The sequence below is a fragment of the Corythoichthys intestinalis genome, chromosome 10 (genome assembly GCF_030265065.1).
Source record: "Corythoichthys intestinalis isolate RoL2023-P3 chromosome 10, ASM3026506v1, whole genome shotgun sequence".
NCBI lineage: Eukaryota > Metazoa > Chordata > Actinopteri > Syngnathiformes > Syngnathidae > Corythoichthys > Corythoichthys intestinalis.
Genome location: NC_080404.1, coordinates 7,780,730 through 7,808,084, shown reverse-complemented (window position 1 = coordinate 7,808,084; position 27,355 = coordinate 7,780,730). Strand labels below are relative to the sequence as shown.

The 27,355-nt window shown below is 39.9% G+C and overlaps 1 protein-coding gene across 1 annotated transcript in view; it reads right to left on the bottom strand.

Moving 5' to 3' along the window:
* LOC130922758 (LIM domain-binding protein 1-like) overlaps positions 1-27,355 on the bottom strand; it is a 58,662-nt gene that overhangs the window by 13,964 nt on the left and 17,343 nt on the right. The window contains exons 2-5 of the mRNA XM_057847747.1: positions 10,607-10,709; positions 4,791-4,835; positions 4,504-4,579; positions 3,914-4,016 (exon numbers count right to left, since the gene is read on the bottom strand). Coding sequence (XP_057703730.1) covers positions 3,914-4,016; positions 4,504-4,579; positions 4,791-4,835; positions 10,607-10,709 — 327 coding nt within the window. The remainder of the gene's footprint in view (positions 1-3,913; positions 4,017-4,503; positions 4,580-4,790; positions 4,836-10,606; positions 10,710-27,355) is intronic.

Here is a 27,355-nt window from a genome sequence, read left to right as displayed (position 1 = left end):
GTATTCTTTATTGATAAGACGTTACTACTTAGCATGGAGCGCTAAGCTAGTTAGCAATTATGCTAATCCTGTTGTGCTTTGGAGAAGCATATTAGCACTTGAGTTATTGTTCGATAGTAAAGTCTCATTTTCTTTTATAAAGAAACCACACACACACACACACACACACACACACACACACACACACACACACACACATACGCATTCATAAAACAGCTTAGAGTTTTCAACACTCCCATTCAAACTGTAAATCGTCATACAAGAGAATGTGCTTTGAAATTAGATTTGAATTGTATTTATGAACTACTGTTTGATAAAGAAAACTGATTCATTACAGTCTGCCTCCCCCTTATTTGATTTTGTTGTTTAGTTTGTTTAAAGAAAAAAAATGAGTCATTTGCAGTACTTTCAGTGGGGAGAACAAGTATTTGATACACTGCCGATTTAGCTGGTTTTCCTACTTGCAAGCCATGTAGAGGTCTGTAATTTGTATCATAAATTCTCTTCAACTGTGAGGGACGGAATCCATCCATCCATCCATTATCTTCCGCTTATTCCGGGGTCGGGTCGCGGGGGCAGCAGCTTTAGCAGGGAAGCCCAGACTTCCCTCTCCCCAGCCACTTCAGCCAGCTCCTCCGGCGGGATTCCAAGGCGTTCCCAGGCCAGCCGAGCGACAGTCTCTCCAGCGTGTCCTGGGTGGACCCCGGGGCTTCCCGCTGGTGGGACATGCCCGGAACACCTCTCCAGGGAGGCGTCCAGGAGGCATTCGAACCAGATGCCTGAGCCACCTCAACTGGCTCCTCTCAACGCGGAGGAGTAGCGGCTCGACACCAAGCCCCTCCCGGATGACCGAGCTTCTCACCCTATCTCTAAGGGAGAGCCCAGACACCCTGCGGAGGAAACTCATTTCGGCCGCTTGTATCCGGGATCTTGTTCTTTCCGTCACGACCCACAGCTCGTGACCATAGGTGAGGGTAGGAACGTAGATCGACTGGTAAATCGAGAGCTTCGCCTTTTGGCTCAGCTCCTTCTTCACCACAACGGACCGGTGCAGAGTCCGCATCACTGCAGACGCTGCACCGATCCGCCTGTCAATCTCCCGCTCCCTCCTACACTCACTCGTGAACAAGACCCTGTGAGGGACGGAATCTAATACAAAAATCCAGAAAATCACATTGTATAATCTTTAAATAATAAATTTGTATTTAACTGCATGAAATAAGTATTTGATACATTACCAACTAGTAAATACTCTTAGTTTTTTTTAAGAACCCCTCCTGTTCTCCACTCATTACTGGAAGTAACTGCACCTGTTTGAATTTGTTATAAAAGACACCTGTTCACATGCTCAAACAAACAAACTCCAACCTCTCCACTATGGCCAAGACCAAAGAACTGTGTAAGGACATCAGGGATAAAATAATAGACCTGCACAAGGCTAGGATGGGCTACAGGAAAATAAGCAAGCAGCTTGGTGAGAAGGTAACAACTGTTGGAGCGATTATTAGAAAATGGAAGAAGTTCAAGTTGACGGTCAGTCTGCCTCGTTCTGGGGCTCCATGCAAGATCTCACCTCGTGGGGCATCACTGATCATGAGGAAGGTGAGGGATCAGCCCAGAACTTCACGGCAGGACCTGGTCAATGACCTGAAGAGAGCTGGAACCACAGTCTCGAAGAAAACCATCGGAAACACATTACGCCGTCATGGATTAAAATCTTACAGCGCACGCAAGGTCCCGCTGCTGAAGCAAGTGCATGTCCAGACACGTCTGAAGTTTGCCACTGACCATCTGGATGATCCAGAGGAGCAATGGGAGAAGGCCATGTGGTCGGATGAGACCAAAATTGAACTTTTTGGTCTAAACTCGGCTCGTCGTGTTTGGAGGAAAAAGAAGGATAAGTACAACCCCAAGAACACCATCCCAACTGTGAAACATGGAGGAGGAAACATCATTTTTTTGGGGCTGCTTCTCTGCCAAGGGTACAGGACGACTGCACCGTATTGAGGAGAGGATTGATGGGGCTATGTATCGCCAGATCTTGGCTGACCACCTCCCCCCTTCAGTGAGAGCCCTGAAGATGGGTCGTGGCTGGGTCTTCCAGAATGACAACGACCCAAAGCACACAGCCAAGGCAACTAAAGACTGGCTCCGTAAGAAGCATCTTAAGGTCCTGGAGTGGCCTAGCCAGTCACCAGATCTGAACGCGATAGAAAATCTATGGAGGGAGCCGAAAGTCCGTGTTGCCCAGCAGCAGCCCCGAAACCTGAAGGCTCTGGAGAAGATCTGCACTGAGGAGTGGGCCAAAATCCCTGCTGCAGTGTGTTCAAACCTTGTCAAGGACTACAGGAAACGTTTGGTATCTGTAAGAGCAAACAAAGGTTTCTGTACCAAATATTAAGTTCGATTTTTGTGATGTATCAAATACTTATTTCATGCAATTAAATGCAAATTTATTATTTAAAAATCATACAACGTGATTTTCTGTTTTTTCGTATTAGATTCCGTCCCTCACAGTTGAAGAGAACTTATGATACAAATTACAGACCTCTACATGCTTTGCAAGTGAGAAAACCAGCAAAATCGGCAGTGTATCAAATACTTGTTCTCCTCACTGTATATCAGCGCTTGGCCCACAAGGGCAAAAAAAAAGTCAATCAGCAGCACTTTTTTTATTTCAATGAACAGGACATTTGTCTGATTGTGTACTGAGAAATTCTTATGTTTTATATTTGAAACAATTTTTAAAAATCCGAATAAGTTATTTGTACTAACAACAGCACAGTTACAGTATGTACGTAATACAGTAAAGTCAGGAAGCTGTAATAAAATATTTTTAAAGAAAATTGTCATCCATTTTGTCTTCATTGTCTACAATGCCTAAAACAACTTCAAGTTAAATTGTGAATTGTAATTTTAAAAAGTGACATTTTTCCGATTAATCGTTTAATTAATCATCTGATTAATCGATTGTAAAATAATCGTTAGTTGCAGCCCTAAAATTAATGCAAGAATGATCCATGAACGGTTTATTTTTTAAAAAGGCAGTTGTGATACTGAACATTTACACGAAGTGCAAGCTATTCCCTTGGCCTGAATAATGTTAAATTAAATGAAACAATTAAAAATAAATACAAATTAACCACTTTACAACCACATCACTGCTGAATGCCCAAAAAACCTTTAAACAATCAGTCAGTCAGTTAAATGCAGATTATTTTTTAATTTGAAACACAACAAGAAAAATGTTTGGATATGATTTTGCTCTCTGAGAAGCAAATGCTTGTTGTTGTAAGGCTTACAAAGGCAGTAAGCATACACTGACTGGCTGGCATCAGAGCTACAATCGAGCTCTAATGGATCATGATGCTAGCTGCCAATGTCATACAAAAATCTTTACTGTATTACTACTTCTGAGCAGTGATGGTCACAAAAAGCTCTACCAAAGTGTATTTGCAGTTTTAAGTGTGCTTCAGGTGGAAGGGCATTTCTGTTGTAATAATGCACTTCAATTGTGGCTCATTTTGTGTTCGTCTTTCAGCTACTGCCATTCGTGTCTTTTTTTCTTTTGCAGAGCTTTTGGTATTTGCAGTTTGTCTGACGCTTCCCTGTCACTTTAAATGCGGCTACAGTACAGTGGTTAAAAAAAAAAAAAAGCAGGGCCCAGTGAGTGGCAATATTTTAATCATGACAGCTAGCACCAGAGATGAAAGTTACAAGTAAAATAAAAACTGCATTTCGTCCGGTATTTTGCAGACTGTTTTTAATTTCAACAGAAGACTTTGAAATTTGCGGTAAATTCCGTGATGGCAAAATTGCAGATTCCTGGGGAGACCACCTAGTAGCCTAACTATGTAAGGCAATTCAGTTAGGTTCAACTATGTTGTGAGTGTGCAGCAGGACTTAATCTTACTGTATCGTTTGGGACCATCTTCCAGACAGAAGGTTATGGTGAGCATTGCGTCGTCCTCAAAGAACTCTGTGGTGAAAGCGTCCCACCACAAATTGTCACAATCCTTTAAGAGAAAACAACATTTGTTTGTCATCATTCTTTTTACTTGCTAGGTAGTTGTATAAGACCCAAAAGCACATTTTGGGAGTGGGAAAGTGGGAAATTTTATATTATTTCATGTTTGGATTACAAATCTAAACACACTGTACATGCGTTTGTTACCGTGTCTTTGGACACCAAGGGAAAATGTGTGTCTCATTACAGCAACTCAGCTGGGCACTCAGGCGTTTAAACAGTTGGCACTCCAATTACATTTTAGCCAGGGTGATCAGACAATCCTATTAGAGCTTGAATGTAAATTAAGTCAGAGAGGGTTCTGGATTCATTTCCCACTTTGCCATAGTAGGCCACAAATGAGGTAAACAGAAAAATCATAGCAGGAGTACATGTATGTCTTAGAATGTTAATAAAATCTCAATGAAAATTAAGATCAGGGTGAATTGAAGTTTGTGAATCTTTTCAAATACTGTCGATTGCATGACATCCCTCACCTCGGTCCAATTCTGTAGCCTTTTGTTCAGCTCATACATGCGATAGTCTGTCTGGTTTCCATACGGTGTGGGTCTCCTAGGGCAGGAAATAAGAAATTCAATACTCAGTATGAAGGGTTGATGTCAAATCCCACTGTTTATATGCACACACACACACAAATACGTGTGTGTAAGCCAAGCAATTACAGGAGATTTAACAATGTTATTCTTAGTCAGCAAAAATGTTAAGTCTAGAGTGACGACACCAAGAATTTAAATCCACTTCATTTACACCACGCTGAACTCACCCCATTCCCGGTTCCATATATGATGGGGGATACATGGGTGTGGGCCTGTGAATGGAGAAACACAGAAAAAAAACAATCATAAGTTAAAGCAGAAATACAGGAAAGAAAGCAGTATTGAAACTGAGGTTCGTGTCAATTACAACTACAGTGATCCGTCGTTTTTCGCGGTTAATGGGGACGAGAACCTGCTGCGAAAAGTGAAAAACCGCGAAGTAGCGCCCCCCCACCAAAAAATATATATATATTTTGCGTGTGTTCAATGTATTTATTCAGATTTAGCAATGGAAAGAGATACATATAAGAAATATTTTTCCCGTTTTTTCCTTAATTAAAAAAAAAAAAAGTATATATTATTAAACGTTTTTTAAGCACTTCAAATGTAACAATTATGATAACTTTTAAACATGTCACTGTCCCACCGAATTATTTTTAAACAAGAACAAAGTAGTAGAAGAATGCTTGGCTTTATTAAATGCTTCATTGAGTGCGTCCACTCACTCCACTCCACTGCTCACTTACACACAATGAGTTGGCACAGCTAATGTTTAACAAGTTAAATGATGATTGACGCATGCGGCGCTTTAAAGCTTTGGCTTACAAGCATCTGTGGCAAGATTAAACCCAAACATCTTTCTACACTGTTAGCTTTAAACGCAACTCCAATGCACAGCCTGACAAACAAAGAGCAGGGAAAGCTCTGGACAACTCATCTGTATATTTTTTTAATTATAAAAAATATTTTAAGAAAATAACATTGAAATTCATTTCAGGGCAGGACACTATGGCCTAAAATGCCAGAAAGAGAAAAATGACAATGCAATACAGGTAGTCACCGGGTTACGACATACCCGACTTATGTGATTTCAACTATACGACGTGTGTCTTGTCCGCTGCTTTTTCTGCAGTCTTTTTTTTTTGTTTTTTTAAGTCGCGTAACAGTGACAGTGTCTCGTCCGCCACCTCTCAGCTGTAATGGTAAGTACTAGGGATGCAACGATTTTCGATATGAGGGACACGATTTTTGATTCGATTCAATACATTTAATGCTCTGAAACAAAAAATACAAGTGTTTTTTTATTTCGCTAACAAGCAAAAATAACAATGGCATCATATAAACATGCATTATAGTGCATAGTATTTATGTGCTTACTTCTTACCGATCTGTTCTTACTGAAGAAAACTGAGAACAATCTTTACTGTTTGTAAAGTGAGGCGGGGCACACTGTTGATTGCTATTACTCTCTTATCAGGTATGTTTACCACTTGATAAAAACATCCTATTTGTGGTCCGAGTCCAGCTGTGTTACGTACTGAATTAACAATATTTGCAGCATTATCGATAGTCACTGGTATGGATTGATTTGGCCTGATTCCATTCAGTCATGGCGGTTTTTAATTAATCGATGTAGTATATGGACTACGCGTCCCACGATCACTCTGGGCTCACGCCGCCAAAGGCATGGGACTTGGGGGGATCTAACGTAGCACATCTAGGTTGCTATTTGATAACATCTAGTGAGTGTTGTCGGGCATTAAAAAAGTTAACAAACATCACAGAAGTCACGTCTGCTCATTACTGCACAACACCAGCATTTGACAATCGACTTTCATAAACAGGATAAGTGTGAATTACAGCGCTCTTAATTTGCCACTCATTGTTCATCATGTAACCGTGAGTTAGCTCTCTGTGACCCACGGGCTTACCCTGTCTTTGGTCAAAGTGAGGTTATTCGTAGCAGCCAAGTTGGCAACAACATATTGGCGGACTTTGTTGTACATATCCATAAAGACAGTCTATATTTAATATATACGAGTGGGGATAGCATATCAGCTCACCCAAAATGCTACCAGACATCGGATCTGTATGATATTGAAGCCGGCAAGCCGCCTCCTTAAGTTTCTGTCTTTCCTCACTAGCAATGATCCTCATGCGCCACAGCTCCCACCTTTTATGCAGTTTGGGGGAAGAGTGGAGGAGGGGGGCTGCTAGCGGCAGAGTTTGATTTTTCAAGCCAAAGCTACACCGGACATTTTAGCGAGAGAGACGACAAAAATCAGATACAAAATACATTTTGGGAGCTTTTCATTTGGATCGAATGTTTTTGCGTATTGAATCGAAGAGGGCGTATCAAACTGTTCAATATAAAACCGAGTATTGCTGCATCCTTAGTAAGTACAGTATTTTGTTTGTCATTTAATAGGTCTAATTAATCTAAATGATTGACCTCTACAGTAATCGCTATGCATATCTGGTATTTCTTTATACTGTACAACAGTATATGTGCTGTCCGCTTTCTTTTGTTGCACTCGGACTTGTTTGACGTCACACCAGCGCCATTTTCTGTTAGTTTCGAGCGTTGCTTTCAGGTTGGGAAGCGAGGGTGAACGCCAGTTAACATTTCAAGAAGGCAGAGAAACGGAACGGCGCTAGTATATCCTACTCCCTCAAGAATAACGTAGAAAAATTCTTGTTTTTATTAAAAGCATCATTGAGTCCACTCAAATCTGCTCACGCTGCTGAGAAGAGCCTCTCACTAACACAATGCGTTGCCACACCACACTATCGCTCGGCACGTATGATATTCTGATGGTATGATAACTATAGGAGGTATTGCCTCCTTGGCAACTACCCTCTGCGAACATGTTTTACATGTTGGTTGGCCCTACTCCTCTAAGCTGTGGTCATCTGTAACTTTTATGTAGCTGAAGTATTCCTATACCAGCAATTTCGTTTTCTTCGATAGGGAAAAAAAATTCAGGAGTTTCACCTCCTCTAGCCATCGTGTAGCACAGCTGACTCACTGACACTGAGCAGCAACTGATGGAGGAGGGTTGAGCCTTGCAGCAGCAAGGGATTTTTCCCTGCCTTTTTGGGACATAAAAAATAGCTAATACCTTAGGGACGCTATGACGGAAAATTTTTGCTGTTTTGAAACCTTGACATTTTCATACCGCGGTATACCTTGAAACCGGTAATCGGCACATGTCTAACTATCACTAATGTTTAACAAGCTAAACAATGATTGACACCTTTGGGTCTTTGACGGTAGAGCTACCAAGCTTCTCTGGCGAGATCAAAGCTGCCAACCTGTCAATCATTGTTAACTTTAAATAGCTAACCAAGAAAAGCAGCAGGAGGGAGAATCTCGTACTCTGTACAAGAGGGCTGCGACTAACGATATTTTTATAATCAATCGGATAAATGTCACTTTTTTCAATTACCTTCATAATTTAACTAAGTTGTTTTAGGCATGTCACAATGAAGACAACGCCAGCGAGTGAAATTCAGGCCAATGTTTATTCTATATATCCTGGTAGCGTTCCTTTTTCTCCTCCTCAGACAAAACTTTTTGTCTCTTTTGTTGCTCTGCCACCTTTACAGACTTCACGCGAAAGCGTTTTCATCGACTTCTGTCTTTATAATGAATGGGGAAAGGGGGAAGTGACGTATGCTGTAAAGCAGTCAACATATTTGTAGTTTTCTTTGTTCCAGCCACCCTCCCCAAAGTTAATTAATGTCAGTGAAAGCGATACAGACCCCCTCAAGATATAAAAGACGTATCATCCAAATAGTTGTTGGTTGACGTATCACAAATGTTATGAAAATACTTTGTAATTTTTGAAAAGTTACTCAATGTTGCTTTAACTGTTAGTCTACAACTGTACAGTTCTAAGTACTTTTTCAAAAAGTTTTTAATAAAGGTTTTGCGAATAAAACATTAAAATAATTTCTCAGTACACAAATCAGACAAAAGTCCTGTTCATTTAAATTTTTCTTTTTTCCTTATGTGCAAAGCGCTGATATAAATTGTTTCAATTCATTCAACTCATTTTCTTGAAACAAACTAACCAACAAAAATGAATAAGGAGGAGGCAGACTGTATTGAATATATATATATTTTTTAATCAAACAGTTGTTCTTAAATACAATCCAAATCCAATTTCAAAGCACATTCTTGAATGACAATTTAGTTTGCGTTTGTGTTGAAAGGAGACTAAGCAGTGATATTAATTGGTTATTTGTGTGGTTTCTTTCTAAAAAGAAATGAGACAACTTTACTATCTAACAATAACTCAAGTGCAAATATGCTTCTCCAAAACAATACAAACGGACACTTAAGACACTAATTACTAATTACCATTATCGCTAACTAGCTTAGTGCTCTGTGCTAAGTAGTAACGTCTCATGAACAAAGAATACAAAGAATACCATTGGCTTGAATTTCATATACTCACCTCTCACGGTTGCACAGTGGTTATAACAACACAAAAGACATTCTAACTCTCGACACTTAATAATATTGATTCAGCAACCCAAACGCAGCAGCAGCAGTTGCAGCAGTGAACTCTCTCTCTCTCTTGTTCTAATCACTGGCGCACGCGCGCGTAGCCTCAAGCCTGAGTTATACTCCCGCGTTGCAGTGATGGCGTAGCGACTACGGCGTCATTCGACATTCGATAGTTCTGCGGTGAGGGAACGCGTTGTTCTGTAATTCACCGCCAAGCCACTAGAGGGATGTAGCGTTATGTTTGTACGGTTTTGGGGCATGCTTGTTTACTTCCGCTAGTCGGAGAAAAAATAAACAATGCAAGATGGAACTCTTGAAAGTAAATATTCTGCTCATCAACACTGAATAAATATTGAACATACAAATATTGACGGGCAGGCAACGCAGAAGACTGTTTCGAGGCGGTCTGGCCGACTTTTGATGCCGCACAGAGAGTTTTAAAGACTCGGGTGGAGAGAGCTAGCTGTGGCGGCTAGCTTCAAACTGGCGTCGAGCACTGCGTTCAAGGTCTGCAAAGCCCTCCAGCCTGATTTGTTTGCCGTGTCCTACAACCAGCCACTGGGAAGCCATAGCAGATTTCTGGCGTCTAGGGAACTTCCCAAACTGTGTTGGGAGGCTTGCTCATAAAAAGCACCGAGGCACTCTCAATCAGTGATGATGTATTGTGTGTGTGAACTGTCTGTTATTGAAAATTAAAGATCAAAACAACTCTTTTGACACCAAATCTGTGCTTTATTCTTCATATACTTGAAACATATGTACACAGTAAATGATGAAGTGCACCAACCAAAAATACGACATAAAGTGATAAAAAGTTGGCAGTTTTTGGCCGACTGGGTCACCGCTTCGTGCGGCCACTCGATTCCGAACACCCACGTCTCGGTGGTTCTTCCATTTTTTTTTTTCCCCGATCGCCGACCTTGCCATTTGGCAATCACAATAATAATGTCTTGACGAGACTTGCTCTTCGATGATACTCCCGTCGGCTTGGTGCATTTTTGCGTGTAGAAAATAATGTTTGATTCTATTCTACAATGGCGGTGTTTTCGCGGTAAACCGGAAACAACAGTCTGAGCGGACCAATCACAGTCCGTTTTCGCTACGTCATACGCGTCTACGCGACGCGAAGGTTAGAAAAATCGAGAGGCGCGCGTCAGGCTACGGCGTAGGGTCGTAACTCGATTCTTCCTTGACGGCGTAGGTCTGACGCGGAAGTATAACTCGGCCTTCACATTACACACAAACAAGGACCCAGACGGGGCAAAAATCAATTATCAAATTAGTTGGCAGCTAATTTATCAATCGATTTTAAACTATTAGTTGTTGCAACCTTACTGTACAATGACAAAGGCTTTCTTTTCAATTCTATTTCATTCTATTCTTTTCACTAGCTCTTTCATTGCCTCCTATTAGACTCCATGAAAGTACAAAATGTTGTGGAATACATTACAGATATGTCAAAGTACAATTACGTACATAAGCTAATGGGAGCATTATTTATTTCCTTAATTCAGGGTTCAGACTTACCCCACATCTCGATCCAGCATAGCGCCTGGGTGGAAAGGGGGAAAGCTGCCACCGTTTGGGGGTTCCTTCGGAGAGTACAGCTTGAATGACTTTGACGAACAGCCTGCGGAGAGACAGAGAGAGCGACAGAAGGGGCGGGTGTGGAAAGAAGAGTAAAGATTTAGAGAAGATTGCTTTGATGTAGCCACGTCCAAATCACAACATCATCCACAAGTAATCCAACTCTGGCTGTTTTGTTGCAGTTTTGCTCCAATAAAAGTGTGCTGTCTGAAATGTATTTCATCCCCCTGAACCCACCTCCCAACCTCGCTTTTCCAAGCTGCTTTCATTAGCTAATGCATCTTCAATCTGCTAAATGGACAAGAAAAACAAACACGATCTGGCCAGTCCTTGTAGAATCCAGAGTGACATAGGGATCCCTCCCGTCCATGAGAGCCCATCACCATCTGCCCTGTGTGTACACCCCCACCACTCTAGTTGCCCCTCCTCCAAACCCCCCCACTGCCCACACGGCCTGGCTCTTGTTAACCCTTGTCTGACTATGTATTAATGGGAACATATCTATTCTTTGAGACCTCACACAGGCAGCAGTCTGACTAACGATATCTTTTACTTACCAGACAATAGCAGAGGTATATAACACTGGGGGTGGGTGTAGGGGGTCCTTGGAACTATGAGCTAGTCACCCTCTCCACATATGCTCTCATTAATTATGGTGCAACAATAGATTGCATTGCCGGATCCGCCTTTTTGTTGGCGATAGTTATTTGTTACATGAACATGCTACACCTATACCTGCTGTCTTAATTCACAGGCAACAGCGAGTCACTGTAAAAGGGCAAACATGCCAGATTAAAGCCAACACAGATGACTGCAACGCTGCCTAAATAGGTTGTACTTGTTTAATAATCTCACTGAGGAAGCAGCCAAAGCATCAATTTGGTGTTAGTCCAAAACTCCTTCTTTGCTACTGGTAAAAGCCAGCGTTTTAGATCATTTTTCTGGGTGGGGCATTTCAACCAATATAAACAGATAAATTATATATTTTAAAAAAAAAATTGCAGCAATGGGTATTAGAAAGGGTACCGTACAATATTTGCTATAAACATTCTAAATTCAACCTGCACGGATCACTTTTTTTTTTTTTTTTTTTAAATTAATTAAGGCACACTTGATTGTAATTTTTTCACATTTTTTTAATAACCATGGATGCAATTTTACCAAGTTGACATGGCAATTTGCATTGAATATTTTTCTTAAGCCAATTTACCTTTTTGGAGACCTCTGCAGAATTTCCGATTCTCATTACTATGCAGTAACCTGGCATGCCAGATAAATACTTCCATATATCCACTCTGAATATAATCCACTATCAAACTGGGAAAAAGCGAGAGTAACCCTCCATAAAAAAAGTATTCGGCTGCTGATTGGACGATTGCTCTCTTCGTCACACTTGTGAAAACATTGTTTTCAGTCATAAAAAAAAAAAAATTGCGGCATTGTCTGTTCCTCTTTTAATAAGTATATTTCAGAAAATAATTGACCGACTTATCTATTATAAGCAAATTCAAATTGAAAAAATATGCTTTTACAATAAAAACTACAAACATGCCCTTAGAAGGGTTTTGAATTGAAATAAAGTAATACAAGATTCAAATATTTATAATGGAAAACAAATGAATGTATCAAACTCTTCAAAAGAAAATCTTCAGCTGCAACTTGAAAATTTAAGTCCCCTCACCTCCTTCTGACTGTCATTAAAGTGCAAATGTTAGCAAATTTGAAGCCAATTTATTCATTGCAAACTAAAGGGTGTGAAAACTAATGTAAACAAAACCACTTTACTGCACCTTTAACAATGAACTCACAAAGGGAAAGAAAGTACCGATTCAAATTAGAGATGTATCGGATTGGACGCTGATATGGGCAAAAAAATGCGCATCGGTATCGGATCGAAACATGGAAAAATTCCGATCCAGACTTCCGATCCAGTTTTTTAAAAAAAAATCCGGTCCGGGTTTTCCAGCGCACCGATTTACATAATCCTTTCCAGTTTTTGCTTCGGTTTGCTTAAAATCCGGTCCGCATTTTACGGCACACCTTCAACACACTACATTTACATTACCGTCTCCCAATTTACCGAGAGACTTTATCGGTAAAAATGTCAGCTGTGTGGGATCATTTCACCTTTAAGGACGACAAAGACGAAGAAGAGGCAGAGTGCAACATATGCCACAATAAAGTCAAGCGTAATGGTAAAGCTGTAAGAAGTTTTAATACAACCAACCTAATCAAGCATTTAGCGAAATACCACCACAAACAATATAATGAGTATGTTAAGAAAACCGAAGACAAAAAGAAAGGTCCTACGCAACTAACACTGGCAGAAACTCTTGCTAATCGTGACAAACTGGCACTCGACAGTCCCAAAGCCCAGGGAATAACAAGAGTCATTGCCGAAGAATTCATTCTGGATGACGAGCCGTTATCTCACGTGAGTAAAGACGCACCATCCAACACTTAGAACCACGGTACAACATGCCCAGCCATCATTACATCCTTGAGCGATTTGGCTGTGGATGATTCGCGAACGAGTCACAAACATCCAAATTCCGATTATTGAAATATGTCAAGTAAAGCGCAACTAATACACAGCGCGGTCTTCGGGACGCAATGAGAAACTGACCGCATTGTGTCCCGAAAGTAAACATGTCATAGACCCGGGTAATGCCAATGTTCAACTCACGGCTTTAGCTCAACTCATGCCGCTGGATAAAAAAACACAATACCACCTGACTGCTGCTGACAGCCGCTACAAACGACGTCAACGTCTTTTTACTAGAGATAACAGATATCATATGTATTTAGAACTAGATACAACACGACAGACTCGTTAGGAAACAGCCGCCATCTTAAAGCAGAAGACTTCCCTAGTAGGCTGTTGTGAACCTTCCAAGCGAACCTAATTAACTTTTTACCTAAAATACTCCTAAATCGGCAAAATCTTGACTTGAATCTATCTTCAAAACAGTTTTAAAACTTTCACATGTCAAAAGTAGAGAGAAGGGAAATTATGGAATAACGGGAGCAATTTTAACAACTTTAACAGTTGATTCGCAAAATTAAATGAATTGAATGTAGTTTAAAGCTGCTGATACAGAATGGGGACTTGAGTATTTTATTTACTCTTTTAAAATGTTAACTTGATACTGAAATAGTCGTTTATTTAAACCTGAGAGGCTTTTTATACAATTTTTGTAACTAATGCACGAAACATTAAAAGCATCTAATAGCTTGGGGGATTTGTGGGATTTTCCACTGAGGTTGGTGTGTTTTGCTTTTTTAAGACAGTTTACAATATTATTTGCACGTTTTACTGACTGACTATGCCATTTCTGTTTGTTATTTATAATGTTTTGTGTTTGTCACTGAATAAACAGGTTAGTTTCTTGTTCAAACTCACCTAATTCAGCTGGCTAGATGTTGTCAAGAGTACTAAAACCTTTTTCAACATGAGTCTGACAACTAAGTAAGAAGGCTAAATAACTAAACTTTAACATGCTCAGATAGGTCGGTATCGGTCAGTATCGGATCGGAAGTGCAAAACAATATCGGTATCGGATCGGAAGTGCAAAAACCTGGATCGGGACATCCCTAATTCAAATGGTTCAGTAAAGCCCCTTTCAGACTAGACAAGTTTCCGAGGTACTTCCGCATTTCTGCTCGCGACTTCCGTTTTACATGTTCTATAATCAAAACAACAATGGCGCTGGAGTGGTATTATTCATCAAAATCCCTCAAAAAACAATTTGGAAATGCCGCATCAATCTGCCATCATCACGACAACGGAGGACAACATGAAGAAATGGCTAAGAGTTGCCACAACCAAAATATTTTGTATTTTATTGATTTAATGGCAGTGGATGGAAAAGCAATCAGGGACCTGAAAAGCTCGAGGCATCCAGTGCATTCGCATCATCAAAGTTGAATGTGTCCTAATACATGAATATGGAATTTTGTGTTCATAAAGGCAGATGTGGAACCAAGACAATGCCACCACAAAGCAGTAACAGGTACAATTTGACTACAATTCAGTGTGTTGCGTCACAGCTGAGATATCATTAGTTTTGCGAAATGTATTAGTAGTTATTCAACAGTAAAGAATTGGAAAACACTTATCCACAACAAGTCATACAGAGGCTTTTTACCCTAATTGTATAAATGCAAGTGTTACATGTTTTTTGTCCGTTTGTTTACAGGTGGAAAGTGCTGTTAGGCAAGGGGAAAACAACTTGATGTGCCTCACAACAACACTTATGTTGATGGACATATACTGAGACTACGTGCATTCTACCTTGATGATGGAAGGCTCCGTTTATGCTCCACTTTCGTTAATATTTTTCTAATAACTTTATGAATTGTGATTTATTGACCTGTTTTGCACATGTACCAATTGTTATAAATAAAACAAGAAATGGAATCATGTTGACCAAAGGTTTTATTGCAATCAATATTTGAAATACATACTATTTGTGTTTATATGTACATGTGCGATGAGCTCATAATACCATAACTATAATCTAAACAGGTGAAAAATACCTTGTAGTATTTACTTGTAACAAAATCCGTGTCAGCACTTCTGCATTCGGCAACTGTAATATTACAGTGATCCCTCGCAACTTCGCGCTTTGAATTTCGCGGTTTCAGTCTATCGCGGATTTTTTTTCAGTTTAAAAAAAATATATATACATGCATAAAAAATTAAATAATGAAGAAAATATATTGTAAAATCTGCCTGTTCCCCAACAGAAGGTAAGGAGAGCCTGCCCAACTCATATTCCACCGCTCTGATTCGCTGGCCAGCATCACTTGGGAATATCGCAAGCTGATTGGCCGAGATGTTTAACCTAGCTGCTATCGGAGGAAAATGGCTCCAAAGCGTCCTCCGCTTGCTCAATCCTCTAGCGAACCCAAGAAGAAAAGACAAATGATGACCGTGTACGAGAAAGTGCAATTACTGGACATGCTTAAAGTTGGCCACAGCTATGTGTCTGTTGCACGCCATTACGGACTAAACGAATCAACCGTTCGTTACATGAAAAAAGACGAGGCGAAAATTCAAAAGACCGCCTCAATGTCGTTTTCCAGGGACACTAAGCGAGTCGTGACTCCTCACAACAAGACAATTGTAAAAATGGAAAATGCACTAACAGTGTGGATATCGGACTGTCGGGAAAAGAAGGTGAGTCTCGATACAAACATGATTCGGGCAAAAGCCAAAGCGCTGTATGATAGCCTCATTCCTGAAGGAGAGTTGAATAAAGGTGGCAGTGATGCCGACTATGAAGAAGATGAACCACAGCCTAGTACCAGTGCTTCCAGTGAAGAAAATTGTGGTTTTGTTGCCAGCAAGGGCTGTTTCAAAAAATTCAAAAAGAGGTTTGGACTTTGCAGCGTTACGTTGCATGGGGAGGCCTCCTCGGCGGACCATGACGCAGCTGTTTGTTACGTTGAGGACCAATTTCCCAAATTAATTGAAGAGGGTGGCTATCTCCCGGAGCAGGTGTTTAACATGGATGAGACTGGCCTTTTTTGGAAGAGGATACCATCCAGGATGTTCCTTTTCAAGGAAGAAGTGAAGAGGCGAGGCTTTAAGGCCCACAAAGATCGCGTGACTCTCATCATGTGTGGGAATGCTGCGGGATTCATGCTCAAGCCCGCCTTAATTTACAAGTCCCTGAATCATTGCGCTTTGAAGAATAAAAAACAAATCCTTGCCCCCTGTCTACTCTTCTCAATAAATCATCTTTATCTTCACATCCATCCAGTTTTTTCTTCATTTATCAAGATCATCAGTGTGGTGAGTACATTTTATTCATCTTATGCATGTTATTGTATATTAATATTGCATTTACTTTTCAAACTAGTGTACTACATACACAAAGAAACATATAAAGAATGTAATTTACATAAAATAAAAATCTCCTGTATCCAAGCAGCTGAACAGGACAGGTTTTAAAATAAAAAAAATAAAAAATGGGGCGGGGAGGGAGTTGGGTCGCTACTTCTTTGTTTTTCACTTATCGCGGTGGGTTCTGGTTCCCATTAACCGCGATCACTGTATTTGCAATTTCGCCTCATTTTGGTCCCTCAAGTCGCCGGCGTATCAAGCTGCACAGATTGTTAAAATTTTGTCCACGAATTATTGACGAAGTGATAAGAACAAACATACAATGCTTTAGGCGGATCCTTTAGGTTTAAAGCAGCTAGCCACATCCCATAGTAGATCAAACCTTCCACTTCCAACCATATACAGCAGGGGTGTCAAACCAATTCTATAAAGGGCCAAGAGGGTCCTAGATTTCGTTCCAAACAATGAAGAGGTCACCTTTTCACCAATCTGATCTCCTACAAGTGTAATCAGTTGATTACAGTCAGGTGCTCCTTGTTTCAGCATAAAATTCAATGGTTAATCTGTTTGCGCAGTCTTGGTTGAAATGAAATCCAGAACCCTTTTGGTCCTTTGTGGAATTGATTTGACACCCCTGATATACGGGATTTCCCTTAGGATTTTTTTTAAAGATGTGGTTGGCTATATCAGAGTCGTACAGTCCCAACATGTCGTGCCGCTGCGAAATTGCTTCATATCGTGACAAATAAGAATTTTTTTCCAATTTAATTTTTTTCCAAGATGAACCATAACAAATACCTGACATATTTCATTAGCCAAGCTAATGTCACTGCTCTCACCCCTCGCATTTCTGCAGATATTTACGTATATCTTTTCATGGGATAACACAAAATGACACTTTGACACAATGAAAAGTAATCTGTGTGCAGCCTATATAATAGAGTTATTTTCCCCTCAAAATAACTCAAAATATAGCCATTAATCTCTAAACCCCTGGCAACAAAATTGAGTACACCCCTTAGAAACTACATCCCTAAATGTCCAAATTGAGTACTGCTTGTCATTTTCCCTCTAAAATGTCATGTGACTCGTTAGTGTTACTAGGTCCAGGTGTGCATAGGGAGCAGGTGTGTTCAAATTTGTAGTGCAGCTCTCACACTAGAGGTGTGCAAAATTTCCGATTCTTAGATTATTCGCGATTCGGCCGTGGAAGATTCAAGAACGATTCACAAACATCCAAATTCCGATTATTGAAATATGCCAAGTAAAGCAGAAGTACGACACACTCAGCGCGCCGCGCGGTCTTCGGTACACAATTAGGGACGGAGCGAGAGTAGCTAAACATCATGCTTCTCATTACCCGGCCCCTCGGGTAACGCCAATGCTCAACTCACGGCTCTAGCTCAACTCATGCCACGAGATAAAAAAAAAAAAACAACAACAAACCTGACTGCTGCCGAAAACCTGCTACAAGCCACATTATGTTACAGTAGATATCATTTATATAGGAGTAGATGCATTATAGCTTCGGTATCGTTACCAGCACATCTACAAAAAACTAGATGCGGGCGTTAGTAATGGCCGCCATCTTAAAGCAGTACACTTCCCTGCAAGGCTGTTGTTGCGAACCTTCCAAGCGAACCTAATTAACGTTTTATCTAGAATACTCCTAAATCGGTAAAATATTGACTTGAATCTATCTTTAAAATAGTTTTAAAACTTTCACATGTTGAAAGTAGACAAAAGAGAAATTATGGAATAACAGGAGCAATTTTAACAACTTTAACGGTTGATTCACAACATTAAATTAATTGAAAGTAGTTTAAAGCTGCTGATATAGAATGGGGACAGGAGTTTTTAATTTACTGTTATTTTTGTATATTTGTTTACTGCTATATGTTAACTTGATACTGAAATAGTAGTTTGGTTTAGCCTGAGAGGATTTTTTAACAATTTTGGAACTAATGTACAAAACAAAAACAAAAAAAAGGAGTGGGGTGCATCAATAATCGTTTTATAATCGAATCGGCGCCTCTGAATCGTAATCGAATCGTTAGGTGCCCAAAGATTCCCAGCTCTATCTCACACGCTCTCATACAGGTCACTGAAAGTTCCAACATGGCACCACATGGCAAAGAACTCTCTGAGGATCTTAAAAGACACATTGTTGCGCTACATGAAGATGGCCAAGGCAACAAAAAGATTGCCAACACCCTGAAACTGAGCTTCAGCACAGTGGCTAAGATCATCCAGCGTTTTAAAAGATCCACTCAGGGTCCACTCAGAACAGGCCACGGGTTGGTCGTCCAAAGAAGCTGAGTGCACGTGCTGAGCGTCACATCCAAATGTTTCTTTGAAAGATTGTCGCAGGAGTGCTGTCAGCATTTCTGCAGTGATTGACGAGGTGGGGGGTCAGCCTGTTAGTGCTCAGACAAAACGCCGCACTCTACATCAAATTTGTGTGCATGGCTGTCACCCCGGGAGGAAGCATCTTCTGAAGACAGTACACAAGAAATCCCACAAACAGTTTGCTGAAGACATGTCAACAAAGCCCATGGATTACTGGAACCATGTCCTATGGTCTGATGAGACTAAGATTAATTTGTTTGGTTCCGATGGTCTCAAGCATGTGTGGCGGCGACCAGGTGAGAAGTACAAAGTGTGTCATGCCTACAGTCAAGCATGGTGGTGGGAATGTCATGGTCTGGGGCTGCAAGAGTGCTGCAGGTGTTGGAGAGTTCCATTGAGGGAAACATGAACTCCAACATGTACTGTGAAAAACTGCAGAAGAGCATGATCCCCTCCCTCCAGAAACTGGGTCGCAGGGCAGTGTTCCAGCATGTCAATGACCCCAAACACACCTCCAAGATGACCACTGCTTTACTGAAGAGACTGACGGTAAAGGTGATGGACTGGCCAAGCATTTCTCCAGACTTGAACCCAATGGAACATCTTTGGGGATCCTCAAGCGGAAGGCGGAGGTGCGCAAAGTCTCAAATATCCGGCAGCTCTGCAACGTTGTCATGGAGGAGTGGAAGAGCATTCCAGTGGCAACCTGCGAAGCTCTGGTCAACTCCATGCCCAGGAGAGTAAAGGCAGTTCTGGATAATAGTGGTGGCCACACAAAATATTGACAATTGACATGACAACTTTCACTGAGGCAGTATTCAATTTGGACATTTAGGGATGTAGTTTCTAAGGGGTGTACTCACTTTTGTTGCCAGGGGTTTAGACATTAATGGCTTTATTTTGGGTTTTTGTGAGGGGAAAATAAATGAACTCTATTATATAAGCTGCACACAGACTACTTTTCATTGTGTCAAAGTGTCATTTTGTCAGTGTTGTCCCATGAAAAGATATACCCTAATTTCCCGAATATAACGCGCACTTTTTTCCCCAAAATCAACTTGTAAAATCATGGTGCGCATTATAAATGGGTACATGGACGGAGACAGAAATATGAAAAGATATACTTAAATATCTGCAAAAATGCGTGGGGTGTACTCACTTTTGTGATATACTGTATATTCATTTAGACGTTGTACTGCCCAAAACTGTGAGTTTCCTTGTGCACTGCCCGACAGCCAGCCAACACTGAATGCACTTCAATAAACCACAAGGCTTGGTCTTTTCTTGCCTTTATGTGAAATCACTCGTTTTTATATTGTGAAACTACAGTATAACACAGTAACATACGCTAATTCAATAATCAATACACTCCAAACTGTACAACACACTTACTTTACATACACAACTATTATATAGATATCACAACTTCAGTTTTGTACCGTACATATGACTTTTCTCCACAGAGGTATGCATATACTCCTCATCAATAGGTTACTGTAGTTGACGTAAAAGTCTTCCAGACATATACTGGACTGTCTCAGAAAATTAGAATACACAATATTCTAATTTTTTGAGACAGTCCTGTGTATATATACAGGACTGTCTCAGGAAATTAGAATACACAATATTCTAATTTCCTGACTGTCTCAGGAAATTCCTGATTCCTGATTCCAATTTCCTGAGACAGTCCTGTATATATACACAGGACTGTCTCAAAAAATTAGAATATTGTGTATTCTAATTTTCTGAGACAGTCCAGTATATCCGAGGCCAAAACGTATCAGAAAGCACTCACGAGTGTCAATGACCGATAGACACAGCACTGTGCAAATAAATGACTTGTGAGCCAAACTGTCATGGATGCAGTGAATTATTTTGACCGACAGGTGGCAGCAACGCACTGCAAAAGGTCAACTGGTTTCCCACACTGGCGCATATACTTCACACAGACGTATTGCTAAATTATACAAATTATAAATTAGAACGTACTGTATCTTTAAATTTGGGAAGAAAAAAAACAATTTGCAAGGTATGGCAGCTCTTACTTTGGTGTGGCAGTGCGCCACAATCTTTTGTCAGTAGGGGAAACCCTGATTTATATATAGGTGCCTTCAGGAGTTCACACAAGCATGCACAGCACAGAAAGTCTGGAGCCTCATCTATGTCGTGCTGAATTCATTTTTTGACAACTATGAGCTATAAACCGTGCAAAACTTTATTATTGATGAAAATACACCGCAAGTCTAATGTTTTTTTTTTTTTTTTTTTTTTTTTTAAATATGTTCTCCATTTTGACCTTTTACCCTAACTCAGCATAACGTCAAACATAATCACTCTTGTATGATGCTATATTAATGTAAAATTTTCGCGTCCCACAAAAAGCTTGCATAGCCTTCACTCCCGGTGGTGTTTACTTCCACTTTTGCCATTTCCGGTTGCGTTGTTGCACAGTACAAAACATCAATTGTGGCAATAGCCTTTTACAACTTATTTTATGGCTTTATATTCCTTAAAAAATAAAACAGAAATGAAATCATCTTAAAAACCAAATATTTTTTTACCCAATTCCGATCCTCTAAAAATGACTTGACCGGGCCCGATTTCCGATCAGATCAGGGGACATCCCGAGTTCATTATTCCACAATCACCTATTATATTGGCATATTAGGCCAACCAATACACCAACATTAACTAATTACGACAGGAAAAATATAGAAAAATGAAACGTCAGCCATCATGTCCTGTCACAAGTACACGAGTTCCCTCTGTACCCACACATGCATGGATAAATATTTTCTACAATCAAGTTAAAACGATCATAGGTTTTGTGTGTTTTATCAGTGCCAAATAAAAATTGGGACAAAGTTTGAAATCTGCACTTTCGAGTAATGTTGGCGGTCTAAGTGAAACCATTTTTTTACGACACCTTAAATACGCCACGTGATTGATCATGCCGTGATCATTGTGCTCAGAGAAAAGTTATTCTAGCACTGTAAAATAATGTCATAAAACAGCATCACCAAATTTTTCTATTCCAATCAATGTTATTAACGTGACATCAAACAAACTTGTAGAAAGTGCTCAGGTGAGTGTAACATCAGCACCTCACTATGTCAATAGGTGCTTTCTAAAGCTTGCCTAATAGTGACTCAAAGGTTTTTCATTTCAATCTTTTTCACATTCTAGGTGAGCCCCAGTTGAATTGGATAGAGCCAGTGGCCTCAGCTGTTGTTTAGCTCAGCTGTTAGCTCGCGCACGCGATTTGTGAATACTGCGCATGTGTTTCCAGATCAGCGCACATTTGTACACGCAAGCGAGAGAGGAGGCAATTTTAAGTGGGGGGAAAAAAAGCATAGAAATGAAACGAGGCCGCACCTGCAGATCATATTATCACTATGTTATCTTTCGGTTAGCTCCTCACTAGCTGCCAGAACGACTGTCAGAGACTGTATGTTGCTTATTGTAATACGCATATAGACCCTACTCACCAACGTCACAGAATGATGTGTTGCTGTATCCGGCCGCCATATCGTCCGTCAGTGTTTATCCGTATTCTCAATAGTTTCAAGTTGTCGTGCAATTTATAGTGCAATTCATGGAAGTCCCGGTGCTTTCAGACGCTGTAAACTCATTGGATGCATTGCATAAAAGGTGTTATGTGGAAAAGCTTCAGTCTATCCATTCGCCAGATCCATATTTGATGCCTAAATCGATGTTTTTCGACCCGCTGTCTTCGCCCTCTCTGCCTGACATCTGCTATCCTGATATCTACAACTATCTTGTCCACACAAAATCAGCCTATTCGCACGAAAGTTTGAAAAACTTTAAGAGCAGCACACTAAGCAACATTACCCCGTGTGACCCTTTACTTCCAATTTTCTAAAACGGCGACAATCAATAAAAAAACAAGTTGACTGCGATGGCCGACGCTTCAAGGATAGGTGGCTATTGGACTATTTCTTCAATAAAACACGCAACAACTGTGTCTGCCTCATTTGCAAAGAGACAGTCGCTGTTTTCAAAGAGTTCGATGTGACGCAATATTACCAAAAACAAGACACGCTGACATGTACGACAACATTACAGGGAAGATACGCAGCGAGAAATTACAGTAACTTGAAGCTAGTTTAATTTCACTGCAGCAGTATTTCGCAAGAGCCTGAGTGTCGAAAGAGAACGCCACAAAGACGAGATTGTTGAAATTATGAATTTAAATAATTATAAAGCAAATGTGACACACAGAAGGGCTTGCTAAAATTTGTTTAAATATATTGTTCTATGTAAATCAGCCAAGGTAGCCCCCCGCATTTTTACCACACCAAATCTGGCCCCCTTTGCAAAAGGTTTGGACACACCTGTTTAACTTCTTTCACTTGGTACCAGCTAAATATTATTCAAAAAATAATGATGGTGGAAGAAATAAGCATCTTGAATTTGAAACTGTATGTTATCGGCGATTAGCCTCACAATGATCTTAATTGTGGTCGTCAGCCCAAAACCCTCTAAATATATATTAAATGCATCATACCAGATATAAAATGACTACTACATAATCTGTTGTGATCGTTTGGTGCCCAGTTTTCTCGTCGAATTGCAGCAGTCCATCTCGCTCTCCTCTCTGGGTCTCTCGGAATACAGTAGAACTTCAAGTCTCTCCGTCTATCTTCTCTGTTATTGCAACCAACCGCCACACACGCCTTCACCATTTTGATTATTAATGTTAACGAGCAGAAAAACATGCCATAATAGGAGGAATTTACGTAGCGGTAATGCTTAAACCCGACGAGCTGACGGACAATATGGCGCGGAGGCGTGGTTTTGACGTCATGTGAGTAGGGTCTATATTATACAGCTCGCCATTGCGGTTGACGTAGCAGGGCGGTGACGTCACATGTGTACTCTGCCATACTTCCACTGTGTCATTCCTTAACTATGTAAGGTAGTTATTTAAATACACCACAAGGTGTCAATGGTGAGTTTTTAATTATTTAGAGATCAAGCCAATGGATGCGTTTTGTCTCTCGACTGACGCTGCAGTTTCCATTTTAGTGCAGGTCCATTATGCCTTGTGCCGCATTTGAATGTTGTCTTCACAACATACAAGACTCCTGATAATGCCTCCCAGCAACATAGTTTGTATATTGTGACTATATATTGTCATTCAGTGTATTTGTTGAGCTAAACGAGTTGCTAACCAAAGTCAGAGTAAGTTTTATGTGTATTTTGCATATCTATTTTGATTGTGAATTTATTGAATGCCAGTTGTCTTTGCATTACTGTTTAACTGTGAGAATAGAGCCTCATTAATAAAGATTGAAGCACTTTTCTTTTTGTGAACATTTTTTTGAGAATTGATAAATATTATTTTTGTTGTATTTTCACTATATGATACTTATGTTTGTTGTGAGGGGTTGCCGAACCTTATGCCAAAAAACGGCGCGGTCAGAGCTACGAATCTGAACGCCTGTGTCCACTCGCCTTTCTCTGCCTCTTAGATCTCAATGTGCAAAATAAGGCGTCATAATAATCTGTTGGGCAATATATGATATGAATAGCCAGCAGTTTAATACAAAGTTTAATACATTTATTTGTGTTCTGTCGCTTATTGACCGGGATGCAACCGGCAGGATGATCAGCAATCTGGACATCTGCTTGTACGTGACAAAAATAAGATAAGACTTCATTAGATGCCATTAGACGTCTCGGTTGAGGCATACGTTTTCGTGTGTTGTGATGCATGGCTCTGGGCTATCAGCGAAAATAATCAAACTGCTGGTTTCACTGTATACTCTAATCATATGTAAAAGCACACGACAGCTCTGGATGCTAACTATCTCCATAATAATATTGGAATAAGTGGGGAATAAGTTGGCTCACACAATAGTTTACCGTGAAGATCTGCAATCAGTTATTGACATCAAACACTCTCCTGCTCTTGTCACTAGAGCAGCGAAGTTGACACATGAATGCTACTTGTCTCATCCAGTCTTTCCTGTTCATTTTGCTTTTCCTGTCCTTCTCATTAATGTTTCACTCGGGAAGTACGGCAGCGTACCCATGTGACATCATCGCCCTGCGACGTCAACAGCAATGGCAACTTACTAGTTAAAATAATTTTACTAATTTTATTAAAACAAAAACATTAAGAGGGATTTTGATAACAAATTATTATAACTCGTACTAACTTGTATCTTTTAAGAACTACATGTCTTTCTATCCGTGGTACCCATTAAATAAATATCAAATAATTTTTTAAAAGCCAATCTTCTTTACCCGATTCCGATCCTCTGAAAAATGAATTTCTGATCACGGGATTTGATCGTGGACATCTCTAAAACAATATTATAACTAGGGTTGTTCCTATCATGTTTTTTTGCTCCCGATCCGATCCCAATCGTTTTAGTTTGAGTATCTGCCAATCCCGATAAAAAATCCGTTTTTTTTTTTTTTTTTGCTCCTGATTCAATTCCAATCTTTCCCGATAATTTTTCCCGATCATATACATTTTGGCTATGCATTCAGAAAAAAATGAATAAAACTCAGACGAATATATACATTCAACATACAGTACCTAAGTACTGTAGTTGTTTATTATGACAATAAATCCTCAAGATGGCATTTACATTATTAACATTCTTTCTGTGAGAGGGATCCATGGATAGAAAGACTTGTAATTCTTAAAGCATAAATGTGACTTTGTATATTGTGACTAAATATTGCCATCTAGTGTATTTGTTGAGCTTTCAGTAAATGATACTGTATAGAGGTGTGCAAAATTTCCGATTCTTAGATTATTTGCGATTCGTCCGTGGAAGATTCGAGAACGATTCACAAACATCCAAATTCCGATTATTGAAATATGCCAAGTAAAGCGAAAGTACAACACACTCAGCGTGCCGCGCGGTCTTCGGCACAATGAAGAACGGAGCGAGAGCAGCTAAACATCATGCTTCTCATTACCCGGCCCCTCGGGTAATGCCAATGCTCAACTCACGGCTCTAGCTCAACTCATGCCACGAGATAAAAAACACAACAACATACCTGACTGCTGCCGAAAAGCTGCCACAAAGTACAGCCACATAATGTTACGGTAGATATCATTTATATAGGACTAGATGCATTATAGATTCGATAGCGTTAGCAGCACATCTACAAAAAGCTAGATGCGGGCGTTAGTAAACGGCCACCATCTTAAAGCAGTACACTTTCCTGCAAGGCTGTTGTAGCGAACCTTCCAAGCGAACTTAATTAACTTTTTATCTAAAATACTCCCAAATCGGTCAAATATTGACTTGAATCTATCTTTAAAATAGTTTTAAAACTTTCACATGTCGAAAGTAGACAAAAGGGAAATTATGAAATAACGGGAGCAATTTTAACAACTTTAACGGTTGATTCACGACATTAAATTAATTGAATGTAGTTTACAGCTGCTGATACAGAATGGGGACTGGAGTTTTTTATTTACTGTTATTTTTGTATATTTGTTTACTGCTATATGTTAACTTGATACTGAAATAGTAGTTTGGTTTAGCCTGAGAGTATTTTTGAACAATTTTGGAACTAATGTACAAAACATTTAAAAAATAAAAATAAAAAAAAAAAAGGAGGGGGGTGCATCAATAATCGTTTTATAATCGAATCGGAGCCTCTGAATCGTAATCGAATCGTTAGGTGCCCAAAGATTCCCAGCTCTAATACTGTAGCCATTTAACTGTTCTGCCCAAATGGGCATGATGGGAAGTGCAACCATGACTGTGTGTAGTGGCACCAATTGATATATCTTCTCTGCGTTGGGAAAGAACATAGGGTGTTACGAAAAAGATCAACTACTACATTTCTTCCCCAAATTGCTTCCCACGATATTTCTAATTGTTGAGAGAGGAATTGTAAGGCTTCAGCCAATTAAAACAAGGCTCCAAAGGCTGCCAAAATTCACTCTACTCATTTTACGCTGCCTATTAGCTCTACATATAGGTAAAACGGCACCATTATAGAATGAACGTGACAATGCGTGAGTGGGTCGTGCACCGCATGCGTTAATTGCGTTTAATATTTTAACGTGATTAATTGAAAAAAAAAATTAATTGCCGCCGTTAACGCGATAAATTTGATAACCCTACTTTAAGCCAAAACTAAAGACTCTGGATGAGTGTCAAACATTTTGTCTGTAACATTAAATACAATTAGAAAACGATTTAATTAAAATATATATATATATATATTAAAAAGAGGCATGTCCGATATTTTTTTGCCGATTTCGATGCTTTGAAAATGACGTGATCGGACGGGATGCCGATCGATCAGGACATCTTTAATTATAACAAATATCAAATGATTATGTGGGGGGGTTGAGCGATGATACAACAATACAATGCCTACTTAATAAATCCTATTTTTGGACCCATATGCGAATAAAGGGGGACACAAACTTCAAAATTTAGAGTTACGAACTATACAGTACATTTTAAAATATGTGAAGTGCAATT